Source organism: Conger conger, chromosome 9, assembly GCF_963514075.1.
Source record: "Conger conger chromosome 9, fConCon1.1, whole genome shotgun sequence".
Taxonomy (NCBI): Eukaryota; Metazoa; Chordata; class Actinopteri; order Anguilliformes; family Congridae; genus Conger; species Conger conger.
This window is the reverse complement of record NC_083768.1, coordinates 31,528,438-31,543,073: the sequence shown is the minus strand read 5'-3', so window position 1 is coordinate 31,543,073 and position 14,636 is coordinate 31,528,438. Positions and strand designations below refer to the sequence as shown.

The 14,636-nt window shown below is 40.7% G+C and overlaps 1 protein-coding gene across 1 annotated transcript; it reads left to right on the top strand.

Annotated features, from left to right (window-relative positions):
• Positions 1-310: 310 nt before the first annotated feature.
• LOC133136559 (myosin-7-like) lies at positions 311-14,636 on the top strand. The gene is made up of 38 exons (XM_061254173.1): positions 311-349; positions 657-865; positions 1,252-1,395; positions 1,486-1,642; positions 1,750-1,777; positions 2,071-2,176; positions 2,761-2,853; positions 2,943-3,006; positions 3,107-3,205; positions 3,296-3,399; positions 3,485-3,623; positions 3,707-3,825; positions 4,001-4,150; positions 4,263-4,433; positions 4,560-4,869; positions 5,008-5,072; positions 5,410-5,615; positions 5,699-5,822; positions 5,906-6,042; positions 6,141-6,396; positions 6,549-6,791; positions 6,871-7,047; positions 7,311-7,456; positions 7,536-7,626; positions 7,965-8,354; positions 8,507-8,633; positions 8,719-8,837; positions 9,472-9,668; positions 9,902-10,085; positions 10,305-10,470; positions 10,580-10,704; positions 11,173-11,481; positions 11,590-11,793; positions 11,888-12,184; positions 12,703-12,807; positions 12,908-13,003; positions 13,549-13,683; positions 14,563-14,636. Exons 2-38 carry the CDS (start codon positions 665-667, stop codon positions 14,581-14,583), a joined length of 5,805 nt encoding a protein of 1,934 aa, XP_061110157.1. The 5' UTR covers positions 311-349; positions 657-664; the 3' UTR covers positions 14,584-14,636.

Sequence of the window (14,636 nt, the reverse complement as noted above, 5' to 3'; positions counted from 1 at the left end):
AGTTACTGTCTTTATAAACAGATCCAGTATAGACAGGAAGCCTAGTGCACCAAGGTAAGTGTTAGGAGGTGGAAGGGCTGATAAACATTGTAGATAGGAAAGAATTATCTGAGGCAAAATCACAATGGCAACATACCTTAACATTGAGGCTAACATACAGCAACATACATGCAGCTAAAACAATAATTAATTTGAGCATTCATTTTTATTATACAAAATAATGGAGAGTCTTGTCAACTGAGAGTGGGTTTCATTTTTAATGTCAATGTTTTTGTATTCTTTTTGTTTTCACAGGTCAAGAAGGTCAAGAGCTCAAGCTAGTCGTCTCCACTGGGAACATAAAAATCTGGTATGAGTTGAAAATAATAAGTTACAGCAATACACACAAACATGAACAGTCTGCTGTAATATTGTAAATATATTTTCATATAATAATAATAATATTATTCCAAGTGCACATATGACAATGAATATGTTGAATGTCTGCCCAATACTAATATTATTTTAACTATTTTACTTATTTTAATGTTACTATCACCAGCTGTAAACAATATACACAAATATTATACAATGATATGTACAGTATATTGTGTACATATTACATAAATGTAATGCTTTTCTTGCTACGCTCTAATATTTGATAATGTCTTTGACAGATTGTAAAATGGGTGATGCACAGATGGCGGAGTTTGGGCTTGCTGCCCCATTCCTGCGCAAGTCAGACCGGGAACGTCTGGAGGCACAGACTCGCATCTTCGACATGAAGAAGGAGTGCTTTGTGCCTGACCCTGTGGTGGAGTACATCAAGGCTTCTGTCGTCAGCCGTGATGGTGATAAAGTCACCGTCAATACTTCAGAAGGGAAGGTAGGCTGGGCTCTAGGCTGAGATATGTGACCGCTTAATGTCTTGAGATTCATAAAGGTTAATTTAAAAATACATGTTAACCGTTCCATATGTTGTGCAACTGGATATCTAAGCATATCCGTATTTCTGCTTAAAAACTCCCTGCAGGGACTTAAAATGTGATGCTTAGCACAGAACATGCATGTAAGCACCAAGGGTGAAAAAGTGCCTAGGGGGCATAAGTGGTACCATTTCCAGTGTTAAATCAACATCAGTACATTTCACTCTGATGGAGTGCATATGATCCCTGTTGCACTCATATAAATTCTTAAGAGTGTACTGTGTAATATTTTGGTTTCCCAGGAAATGTGGGTAATGTCCCTTTCAACTGTAGCTTTTGTTCTCAGACTGTAACAGTGAAGGAGGCGGACCTCAATCCTCAGAACCCGCCCAAATTTGACAAGATTGAGGACATGGCGATGTTTACCTTCCTGCACGAGCCTGCTGTGCTGTTTAACCTCAAAGAGCGTTATGCAGCCTGGATGATCTATGTGAGTATCGATCTACAGCACTCCCATTCACTTACACTGGAGTAGGCTAAAATGCTACCTGATGACGTGACCTATGACTCTCTCTTTCAGACCTACTCAGGGCTGTTCTGTGTCACTGTCAACCCCTATAAGTGGCTGCCAGTGTACGACCCTTCTGTAGTTTTAGCTTACAGAGGAAAGAAGAGGACTGAAGCTCCTCCTCATATCTTCTCCATCTCTGACAATGCCTATCAGTACATGTTAGCAGGTATGGTTTAATCAGCACTTCTCTGCTGAATCTGCTGAATCAGCACTTCACTTTTAAACTGCTGATTTTAAAACCCATTCCTAATTCTGCAAATAATCTATTTGCAGATAGAGAAAATCAATCCATCCTTATCACGTAAGTGTACTATCTTTTTGCTAGTTACAAAAATAGGCTGCTTCTCCAGACTTATCTGAACAAAGCTCTTTGCTTCTTGAACTAGATAGAGCATACTTTAATCGCATGTTAAATGTGAGTGCATAGTGAGCAGCCCAAGATCCCCATTATCACACAATAGTGACTTCTTGCTTATTTTCAGTTTAACAGAGTGAGATTACACCTATGCATGCACACATGCACACAAACACAGAAATACTTTCAGAAAGACTCTTATTTAAGTCTTGTGGGTATCATTTGCATGTTAACATTAGAGGGGAATCTGGTGCTGGGAAGACTGTGAACACCAAGAGAGTCATCCAGTACTTTGCCAGCATTGCTGCTGGAGGAGGAAAGAAAGATGCAGCTTCTGAGAAAAAGGTCAGTGTGCACCGAATCAGTGTACAAGAATCAGTGTACAAGAATTCACTGATGAATAAATTAGTAAAAGTGATTTTATGACCTAATTTAATTGATATAAAAATATTAAATCATATAGTATACAGTGAATGGATAATATCAATATCAAAATAACAAAGTTACTTTGTTATGTACTATATGTGCAATTAAGAAATAACTGAGAAATTACACTGAAATTTGAGGTCACAAATCCATCATTACAAAGAGCACTGTTATAGTTAACTACTGCTATTGGCTAAAAGGCATTTGGTTGCTAAGCAAGCCCATACAATTTATTATGAAATCAATCATAAAATGAATTGTCCAGGGACATTTACCCCATGAGCTCAGCGGAAGTTGCAATGGTCTTCATATGCAATGGGCTATGATATCAACTGCTTTTGTGTGTGTCAACCAACTGTCGTTATGAAAATATATCAAATTACTGACTTGCAGAATGTTGGCACATGTGGGCAGAGGCATTGACTACATTATCACAACACTGATTGTAGGTATACATACACAATTGACGTACCTGTTTTAATATTTGTGCAATTCAATCTAAGGGTACCCTGGAGGATCAAATCATCCAAGCCAACCCAGCTCTGGAAGCCTTTGGTAATGCCAAGACCATCAGAAATGACAACTCTTCCAGATTTGTGAGTCTCTGCTGCCATAACAGACTAAACATGAACAACAAAACATAAAAAGGATGTGAGTCTTATTATATTTTTTAATTGTTTATCAGGGCAAGTTCATTCGAATCCATTTTGCGGCCAGTGGGAAACTAGCTTCTGCTGATATTGAGACATGTAAGTAAATTATCAAATATAATATATCCACTCAATCTTTTAAAAAGTCAGTTTAAGATTTTAAGACATGGAAGATAATCATTGTGACTGTTTTGTACAGATCTTCTGGAGAAGTCTCGTGTGTCTTTCCAGCTGAAGGCTGAGAGAGACTATCACATCTTCTACCAGATCTTGTCCCAAAAGAAACCAGAGCTGCTGGGTGAGCACTGATATCTGTATTGTATTAAATATACCCTACGATTGTACTACAAGGAAGAAATAAATGTCAACTATGTTTACTTTTCATTAGAAATGATGCTCATCACCAACAACCCCTATGACTACACCTTCATCTCCCAAGGAGAGACGACCGTAACTTCCATCGATGATTCTGAAGAGTTGATAGCCACTGATGTGAGTGAATAATAACAGTTAACACTGACAGAAAATAAAGATGTAACCCACTCCAACAGACTAGCCTTTTGTTTCTCTCCTGTAGGATGCCTTTGATGTATTGGGCTTCACCCAGGAGGAGAAAAACGGCATTTACAAGATGGTTGGGGCCATCATGCATTATGGAAACATGAGGTTCAAACAGAAGCAGCGTGAGGAGCAGGCAGAGGCAGATGGCACTGAGGGTGAGTCTCATGGCTGCACCTCCTGATCTATAATGAAAGCACAGTACATAAAATATGACACAAATTTTCCTTCACTTTCATAGATGCTGATAAGGTTGCATATCTGATGGGCCTAAATTCTGCTGATCTCATCAAGGGTCTCTGTCATCCAAGGGTCAAAGTAGGAAATGAGTGGGTCACCAAGGGGCAAAATGTCCAGCAGGTGAGATAAATGGGCAGTCATTTTGATTTCATGGTGTATGTGGTATTTCTCTTGTATCATCAGAATGTGACATTACTGTTATGCAAGATATTATTTTTGTCTAACATAGCAGCAATTTTAAGACTTAGCTCCAGCCTACTGTATCTTAAAATGATATCCATTTTTATTTTCACAGGTATACTACTCCATTGGTGCTCTGGCAAAGTCAGTGTATGAGAAAATGTTCCTCTGGATGGTGGTGAGAATCAACCAGTCTCTGGACACCAAGCAGCCTCGCCAGTATTTCATTGGTGTCCTGGACATTGCTGGTTTTGAGATCTTTGATGTGAGTTCATGGATTTGTTAAAAGCTATATTTAAAAATTCTATTTTTTTATACTAAACCTGAGGAGAGGTTCTTACACAGGAATTAATATGAAATACATTTCTGCATTGCAGTTCAACACCTTTGAGCAGCTGTGCATCAACTTCACCAATGAGAAACTGCAACAGTTTTTCAACCACCACATGTTCGTACTGGAGCAGGAGGAATACAAGAAAGAGGGAATTGATTGGGAGTTCATTGACTTTGGCATGGACTTACAAGCTTGCATTGACCTCATTGAGAAGGTGGGTCAGTGATATAAAACACATCCATAGCTTGGATAATCAAGAGGTTACTCTGGAAAAATGGGAATGACTATTGTAGGCAATGTATAAAGCTTTTCATGATAACATAGTGTCCCTCCATTTCAGCCTATGGGCATCATGTCCATCCTTGAAGAGGAGTGCATGTTCCCTAAGGCCAGTGACACAACCTTCAAAGCCAAGCTCTATGACAACCACCTTGGAAAATCCAACAACTTCCAGAAACCTCGAATTGTAAAGGGGAAACCAGAGGCCCATTTTGCCCTGGTTCATTATGCTGGTACTGTAGATTACAATATCTGCAACTGGCTGGTCAAGAACAAGGACCCCCTGAATGAGACCGTTGTGGGTCTGTTCCAGAAGTCTACTCTCAAGATGCTAGGAAACCTATTTGTAAACTATGCAGGTGCCGATTCAGGTAACAACATCCCTGCTGGATTAACTGCTTCCTTGTTGGTTGTACATAATTTTAAATAGATTAATACATTGTACAAGTTAACCATTGCGTTTGTTTTATACCAAGTTTATTGTGCATTGTTTACTTCATAAACATCAGATACCAAAGGCAAGGGAGGAAAGAAAAAAGGGTCTTCTTTCCAGACTGTATCTGCTCTCCATAGGGTGGGTATAAAGGGGCCATTCTAAACGTCTATATTGTTTAATGAGAATATGTTAAGCATAGTCTAGGGCAGGGGTCCCTACTCCTAGAGAGCCACAGGGTCTGTTGTTATTTTATTTCATCCTAAAAACAGCACCCAATTCAGATCCAAGAAACAAGCTGAGTCAATTGTGTAATCAACTGCTTTCATTCATCAATTACGTGTTGAATAACAAAAAAAGCCAGTACACCCTGCAGCTCTCCAAGACCAAGGTTGCCCATCTCTGGTCTAGGTTCTGAGTATTCAGTCCATACATGCATACAAAATGAAATGTATTAAGGCTGTCTCAATTTTTACAGGAGAATCTGAATAAGCTGATGACCAACTTGAGGTCCACTCACCCTCATTTTGTGCGCTGCATCATCCCCAATGAGACTAAGACTCCTGGGGCCATGGATAACCCTCTGGTCATGCACCAGCTGCGCTGTAACGGTGTGCTGGAAGGCATCAGGATCTGCAGAAAGGGCTTCCCCAACAGGATCCTGTATGGAGACTTCAAACAGAGGTAAATATTAATTGTACAGGATTCATTATACCCTCTTCACTGATATATCCAGGCATATCATTTTACAATGCATCCTTCTGAAGATACCGTATCCTGAACCCTGCTGCTATCCCAGAGGGGCAGTTTATAGACAGCAAGAAAGGAGCAGAGAAACTGCTGGGATCTTTAGATGTTGACCACCAGCAGTACAGATTTGGACATACCAAGGTAATAATTCATACCTCTCAGTTTTACATACAATTTTTGAAGGCAAACTCCAACATAACTATGGCATTTTTAATCTGTATCAGGTGTTCTTCAAGGCTGGTCTACTCGGGCAACTAGAGGAGATGAGAGATGACCGTTTAGCTCTCATTCTGACTGGTATACAGGCAAGATCCCGTGGTATTCTTGCAAGAATTGAGTTCCAAAAGATTGTTGAGCGCAGGTACTGTCTCGTCTGACTTAGCTTGCAGATAAACGTCATGTTTATGCACACATGCTTTATGTTATGGTTTAAATGGATTTTTATTTTTATATTACCAGGGACTCTTTGCTTGTTATCCAATGGAATGTCCGTGCCTTCATGGGTGTGAAGAACTGGCCCTGGATGAAACTCTACTTCAAAATCAAGCCTCTGCTAAAGAGTGCAGAGACTGAGAAGGAGATGGCCAACATGAAAGAGGAGTTTCTGAAGCTCAAAGAAGCCTATGCCAAGTCTGAGGCCCGCAAGAAAGAGCTTGAAGAGAAAATGGTCTCTCTTCTCCAAGAGAAGAATGACCTGCAGCTTCAAGTCCAGTCTGTGAGTTCACATTTAAATGTCTGTCGATAAAATGAATGTCTTCACAGCATCAAAGCTAATATTTTTATTGCTTTATTTTTGCAAATACACATGAGAATGATTTTCAGTGTACTAATCATAGCATTCTTACTGTAAAATGTGTATCATAACAGGAGCAAGATAACCTCTCAGATGCTGAAGAGAGATGTGAAGGACTGATAAAGAATAAGATTCAGATGGAGGCTAAATCCAAAGAGCTGTCAGAGAGACTGGAGGATGAGGAGGAGATGAACGCAGAACTGACTGCTAAGAAGAGGAAGCTGGAAGATGAGTGCTCTGAGCTCAAGAAAGACATTGATGATCTGGAGCTCACTCTGGCTAAAGTGGAGAAGGAGAAGCATGCCACTGAGAACAAGGTCAGTGTTCACCTGCCTCCCATTCTTTAACACTCACAAGGTCTGTATGATGGTCTGCTGACTCTCTCTGTGTTTACAGGTGAAAAACCTGACTGAGGAAATGGCAGCTCTGGATGAAATAATCGCCAAGCTGACCAAGGAGAAGAAGGCTCTACAGGAGGCTCACCAGCAAACCCTGGATGACCTGCAGAGTGAGGAAGACAAAGTCAACACTCTGACAAAGGCCAAAGCCAAGCTGGAGCAACAAGTGGATGATGTAAGCAACCAAGATACAAGTATTACATTTGTTGAAAGAAACGGCAATAATGTACTGAAGAAAATAAGTCTATTGTCCTTACTTTATTTTATTTTAGAAAGGGTTAACATGTATGGCGATGAAACCTACAGAACAGAAATACATACAGAATTTTTTGGATACATTCTAACTGTAGCACAATTGTAATAACTAACATGCAGAAACATGTCTCAGTACAGTACTTGTAAATAGTTGCAAAGCAAACTAATTTATCCAATTTCCAGCTTGAAGGATCTCTGGAACAGGAGAAGAAGATCCGAATGGATCTGGAGAGAGCCAAGAGGAAGCTAGAAGGAGACTTGAAACTGAATCAGGAAAATTTAATGGACCTGGAGAATGACAAGCAACAACTGGAAGAGAAGCTGAAGAAGTAAGACTCTCTACTTTTTTGAAGGGAATCCATTCTTTTTTGTCGTACTGATTAATCAAACATACATGCCCTTCAACAGGAAGGACTTTGAGATGAGTCAGCTAACCAGCAAAATTGAAGATGAACAAGCAATTGGTGCTCAGCTACAGAAGAAGCTGAAGGAACTGCAGGTACTAAACATTCAATGAGCTTCACAGTTGCTGCTTCATAGTTTTGTTTGCGTATTTACTGTATTCATCTATATACCTAAAATGAAAGAATTTCCAGACACTCCCCTTTGAGTGCAATTAATAAACTAAAACAATTTTACATGGTGAAAAACTTTTTTTCTTCCTGAATGCTAAAAACTGGAAAAGTCACCACTTTAAAAGTTAATTTGTTCAACCTACTACCAGACAGACCTAAACACATACATTTTTATTGTTTGTATTGAGTCAGTAATGATCTGTTTTAAAATGTCTTGCTGTGTTTGCTCTTAACTCAAAGGCTTGGTTTTTCCTTGTACCAGGCACGAATTGAGGAGCTTGAGGAAGAGCTGGAGGCTGAGAGAGCTGCCCGTGCCAAGGTGGAGAAACAGAGGGCAGACTTGTCCCGAGAGCTGGAGGAGATCAGTGAGAGACTGGAGGAGGCAGGTGGGGCCACTTCTGCCCAGATTGAAATGAACAAGAAGAGGGAGGCCGAGTTCCAAAAAATGCGCAGAGACCTCGAAGAGGCCACCCTGCAGCACGAGGCCACCGCAGCTACACTGAGGAAGAAGCAAGCTGATAGTGTGGCTGACCTTGGGGAGCAGATCGACAACCTGCAGCGAGTAAAGCAGAAGTTGGAGAAGGAGAAGAGTGAGCTCAGACTTGAGCTGGATGATGTGGTCTCCAATATGGAGCAGACTGTTAAGACCAAGGTAAATAGAAGACAGAATTTGCAAGTGTGCAAGCTGATTTATTAAATGCTGTTCCACAACATATACAGCACTGTCCAGATTAATAAAATTCACATTTGTAAATGAAAAAAAGCTTTGATGTTTTATAGCTACAATTTTAATCTGTATTGCAGTCTACTTTAGAAAAAATGTGCCGCACTCTGGAGGACCAGATGAGCGAATACCGAACAAAGGCAGAAGAGGGCCAGCGCACCATCAATGACTTCAATATGCAGAGAGCAAAGCTCCAGACTGAAAATGGTACATTTCCATTTTCAATATGTTTCCAGAAAACTGAACTGCACAAATAAATGAGAGGATAACACTGAATTCTCTACCATTCTAGGTGAGCTTTCCAGACTCCTGGAAGAGAAGGACTCTCTAGTTTCTCAGCTAACCAGAGGCAAGCAGTCCTACACCCAACAGGTTGAAGACCTCAAACGACAGCTAGAGGAAGAAGTCAAGGTAATATATTGACAGTTGAACACACTTTAACTGCTTGAACCTGAAACACAGCAACTGGCATCTTATTTGTGAACGTACAATCTTTTTTTCTGTTATGCAGGGGAGACTTGTGACTCAAAGACAGTAGAAGATTTGCATTTTACAACCAAGTGTGTATTTTGCTAAATGTTGTCTGTTTTGTCATCAGTCAAAGTACCTGCTGAAAATATAAAGATCACTGAGAATATGCTTGTAATGTAAAATTATAAACCGGAACTAATGCTTTTAGTTTTGGAGATGAGTGGAACTGAATTTTTTTCTAAAATAATGTGGCCTATAGACTCATCAATATCAAATCCAAAGCTAAGCCTGACATTTCTCAATAGGGACTAAAATGAGGGGTTATTGAGCCTTTCTGTGTGGAGTTTGCATGCTCTCCCTGTGTCCGAGTGGGTTTCCTCCCACAGTCCAAAGACATGCAGATTAGGGACTACAATTACAAATTAGCTCATTAGCTAACTCTGGTACATTTATATTGATGTGCAAACTGAAAATATTGATTAACATGAAAATTAACATTTATTATCTTAATAAATTTAAGATATAAGCTCCAAGGCCATTTATCCATAATTTCTGCTGTATCTCTTTCTCTCAGGCGAAAAATGCACTGGCCCATGCATTGCAGTCTGCTCGCCACGACTCTGACCTGCTGAGGGAGCAGTATGAGGAAGAGCAGGAAGCAAAGGCTGAGCTGCAGCGCAGTCTCTCCAAGGCCAACTCTGAGGTGGCTCAGTGGAGAACCAAGTATGAGACTGATGCCATCCAGAGAACTGAGGAACTGGAGGAAGCAAAGTAAGGCATTATGAAAGATAAAGTTATCTTCTTGAATTCCATTGATCTGTTCATTGAGAATCTTATATATTGTAAATGGCAACAAATGAAATGTTCCATAGCACTCCATGGATATAAAGCATATGCGTTTTGATGAAATTATGAAGCTACTAATGTGAAAAAAGTATATATCAGTCTTGAGAAGTGCTGCCATAGCACATTATATATGCCAATTAGCCATCTCTTCATTCCAGGAAGAAACTGGCTCAGAGACTGCAGGATGCAGAAGAGGCTGTGGAAGCTGTCAATGCTAAATGCTCCTCCCTAGAGAAGACCAAACACAGGCTGCAAAATGAGATTGAAGATCTCATGGTGGATGTGGAGAGATCCAATGCAGCTGCTGCAGCTCTGGATAAGAAGCAAAGAAACTTTGACAAGGTAATGAGAATGTGTGGGCATTCTGGTGCAAAATGGCTGCCGTTGCATCACCCTCAGGGGGTGCTACACATTGCTAGTGGTTTCCTCCTCATCGCTTTGAGTAAAAAAAGCATTATTTAAAAGATATATTTCTTAATATATATTCAATTCTGAAAAATTAAGGGTAAATAAATAAACTAGTGAAACTAGAAAACAACTTCACTTTCATAATCACATCAGGTCCTGGCAGAATGGAAGCAGAAATATGAAGAGTCTCAGAGTGAGTTGGAAGGCTCCCAAAAGGAGGCCAGATCTCTGAGCACTGAGCTCTTCAAGCTGAAGAACTCCTATGAGGAGTCCTTGGATCACCTGGAAACAACAAAGAGAGAGAACAAGAATCTGCAAGGTTTGCCCTCAACTTTGAACTCATGCAATTTTAGGCAAATATTTTAGTCATGTATTAATTTGGATTGAATGGTACTTTTGCTAAGAGTCTCAACATCTTATTACTTCAGAGGAAATCTCTGACCTCACCGAGCAACTTGGTGAGGGAGGAAAGAGTATCCATGAGCTGGAGAAGATCCGTAAGCAGCTAGAGCAAGAGAAAGCAGAGATTCAGTCAGCTCTGGAGGAAGCTGAAGTGAGTATGCACAACTGTATGAAGTACACTCACCAAGCACTTTATTAGGTATTTATTTGACTTATTTTTAAACTTCTACTGCTGTAGCCTACACTAGACTAGTTTGTGTGACAATCCCAGGAGATCAGCAGTTTCTGATCATTATTCCACTGTCAAAGTTACATAGATCACATTTGTTCCTCATTCTGATGGTTGATGTGAACATTAACTGAATCTCCTGACCCATATCTACATGATTGTATGCATTGTACTGCTGCCACACAATTGGCTGATAAGATAATTGCATGAATGAGTAGGTATAATAAAGTAAAAATGTTCATAATAAAGTGCTTGGTGAGTGTATATTCTTCTATTATATGGAGTAGGCTCCTACAGACAGGCAAATCAATGCTGAATGTGCTCTTTGTAGATTATAATGTACAGGTAGTAAAAATGATTACTCTCATTGATAAACCTGGTTTTCTTCAGGCATCTCTTGAGCATGAAGAAAGCAAGATTCTGAGAGCCCAGCTGGAGTTTAACCAGATAAAAGCAGATATTGAGCGCAAGCTCACTGAAAAGGATGAAGAGATGGAACAGACCAAGAGGAACCAGCAAAGAACAGTTGATTCTCTACAAAGCTCTCTAGAGGCAGAGACCCGCAGTAGGAATGAGGCTCTCAGGATTAAGAAGAAGATGGAGGGAGACCTCAATGAGATGGAGATCCAACTCAGTCAGGCCAACAGACAGGCCTCTGAGGCTCAGAAGCAGCTCAAAGCCCTCCACTCACATATGAAGGTAAATCAGATCTTTGCAATACATTCAGTTTTTTAAGAAATCAAAGGAATTGAAACCCAAATACTAAGATAGTGATATTCTTCCTGTGTTCATTCCCATCTCATTTAGGATGCTCAACTGCAACTGGATGAATCCCTTCGTGCCAATGATGATCTGAAAGAAAACATCGCCATTATAGAGAGACGCAACAATCTCCTGCAGGCAGAGCTGGAAGAGCTGAGAGCCATGGTGGAGCAGACAGAAAGAGGCCGGAAACTGGCGGAACAAGAGCTGCTGGATATCAGTGAGAGGGTGCAGCTGCTGCACTCACAGGTAAGGTAGCAAAGTACCAATTATCATTAGGGCGCTTTTATTAACTGTGCAAGTGTGTGCATCTCCTCCATCTGTAACCTTTTTGTTACGATAGAACACCAGCCTGCTCAACCAGAAGAAGAAGCTGGATGGTGACAACGCCCAGCTTCAGACAGAGGTGGAGGAGGCTGTACAGGAGTGCAGGAACGCAGAAGAAAAGGCAAAGAAGGCCATCACTGATGCTGCCATGATGGCAGAGGAGCTAAAGAAGGAGCAGGACACAAGTGGTCACCTGGAGCGCATGAAGAAGAACATGGAACAGACTATCAAGGACCTCCAGCACCGTCTGGATGAAGCTGAGCAAATCGCCATGAAAGGAGGCAAGAAGCAAGTGCAGAAATTAGAAGCCAGGGTGAGTGTGCAGATTCCATAATGTTATATAATTATATAAAATATTATGAACCTATTATGTTTTCCTTATCCAGGAACCAGCTTCATCAGCTCAATTGAAAAAAGTGGTTAAATCAGACCCATACTATTACATCTATACAATAACTTGTACATTCTTTTCAATAAAACAAATTAAAAGTAAAGACTTTTATTATAAATATTGTTGAATGTGCACTCACTAAGCACTTTATTAGGTATTTGTTAGACTTATTTTCTCAACTTCTGCTGCAGTAGCGTATCCACTTAAGAGGTTTGACGTGTTGTGTGTTCAGAGATGCTCTTCTGCATACTTACTGCCACCTTCCTGTCAGCTTTGACCAGTCTGGCCCTTCTCCTCTGACCTCTCTCATCAATAATGTGTTTGTGCCTGCAGAACTGCTGCTCATTGGATGTTTTTTTTGTTTTTCGCACCAGTCACTACAAACTGTAGACATTTGTGCATGGAAAATCCCAGGTTTTTATTGAAATTCTCTTCTATAGGTCAGGGAACTAGAAAATGAGGTTGAAATGGAGCAGAAAAAAAGCAGCGATGCTATAAAGGGAATCCGGAAATATGAGAGACGCATCAAGGAGCTCACCTACCAGGTGATTTAATTTCCCTTCATGTGGCAATATACTGTTGAATATAACATACATTCACAAAAATGTACTGTGCTCTCATAAATGTGTGGCTTTGTATTTCCAGACTGAAGAGGACCGTAAGAATTTGGCCCGTCTGCAGGATCTGGTGGATAAGCTGCAGTTAAAGGTCAAGTCCTACAAGAGATCTGCAGAGGAGGCTGTGAGTATCAACCTGTGGTCTTATCATGGGGGTAGTTTTGTACACACAAACTGCAGCCTATATTATCAGCTATAGAACAAAGCTGTGTTTCTTTTTTTTTTTCTAAATACTTTTTTCGGATTTTTTCCCCTTTTTCTCCTAATTTAGTAGCCAATTGTACCCCGTCTAATTCAATTAGCGCTAGTATTAGATACACCGCCCACACCCCGTCCCACAGCGGCCCTACGGAGAGTGACACGCCTTCTTCAAGGCGTCTCGCCACATGCTGGTAACCGTGATTCCGAGGCGCCCGAGGTGCTTTATTGTGCGGCGATCTACTAACCCTGCCAAGTCCCTCCCCCTGGAGCAGCGAGCCAATTATGCTGCTCCGCGTGAGCCAGCCAAACTTGGTTTTTGGCAGGACCGAGAATCGAACCCCGGTCCCCGGTGTGCAACTGCAGCGAACTGCAGCAAACTGCTGCATCTTACCCTGTTGCGCCACCACAGCTCTCAAAGCTAACAGTAGGTCAGGCTTCAATGAGTTGTTGTGTGTTTGTGTGAGACAGGAGGAACAGTCCAACTCTAATCTGACCAAGTTCCGCAAGCTGCAGCATGAGCTGGATGAGGCAGAGGAGAGGGCCGACATTGCAGAGTCCCAGGTCAACAAGCTGCGCGCCAAGACCCGTGATGTGGGGTCAAAGGTCAGTGAGAGTCCCACAGTTTACTGGGAAGAACTGGAATGATTTTACTCGTGCTAAGCTTTCCGCCAGCCAATTTCAGTCAACTTTTAATTCAGCCTAAATTCAATTATTACCATGCATACAATTCTTCTTCTTGTTCTCTCTCAGGGTATGCTGGTGAAATACATAGCTGTGAAAGCATATACAGCATAATGGTGCAAGAAAGAAACATTAAACTGATGTTACCTGATGTGTGTAGTCTACACGTTTTATCGACAGTATACTGTAATGTTAAAAATGAGGACGTTGTAGTATAGTAAGTGTTTTATGACAAATTATTTAAATCTCCATGCTCTGGCCACTATAAATTCATCATCTTGCACTTCTGTCCAGTACCCCTTTGCAGCTGAGCACTTGCTCATTCAGCTCTAGAGCTGAATAATGAAAGCCAGCTCTACACTATGAATCCCATATGAAGCCCTACTGTGTTTCTTATTTCTCATCAGCCAAAATTACATTTTGGAAAATTACATTGTAAATGAATTACTATGGAATTAATGTTCTTCAAGGTGAGATGTGTGTATACATGCTGGCAACATACACTAGCTGTAAAAGCATTTGCAAAGTAATGGTGCAAGGTGTAAAAACATGACACACATCACATAATATCACAGTAGCCTGCACGGTCTTTTACCTAGGGTATGAATACAAAAACATTTAAAACATCTACAAAGCTGCTCCTAATTATTATCAGTTTCACTGTCGTGCTTCAACTGCTGTCATTAAAAGGTGTCAAATAACATGAAGCGGTTGCTCCTCAGTTCAAGCGGAGAGCATAAAGTCACACTCACCATAACTGTGCTATTGTTTCTTTTCCCCTTTTTGTCTTCCTCATCTCAGAAAGGGCATGATGAAGAGTAAAGCTCTCAGATGGAACTTTCTGGAAAATCTCTGCTGTGTGCTGTGCTTTAATT

Bases quoted from the DNA above. Each gene is read 5' to 3' on its own strand.
- LOC133136559 (XM_061254173.1), top strand. From the start codon at position 665: ATGGGTGATGCACAGATGGCGGAGTTTGGGCTTGCTGCCCCATTCCTG. The intron at 4,151-4,262 runs GTGAGTTCATGG...TCTGCATTGCAG, and splicing joins CTGGTTTTGAGATCTTTGAT to TTCAACACCTTTGAGCAGCT. The intron at 8,355-8,506 runs GTAAATAGAAGA...TCTGTATTGCAG, and splicing joins AGCAGACTGTTAAGACCAAG to TCTACTTTAGAAAAAATGTG.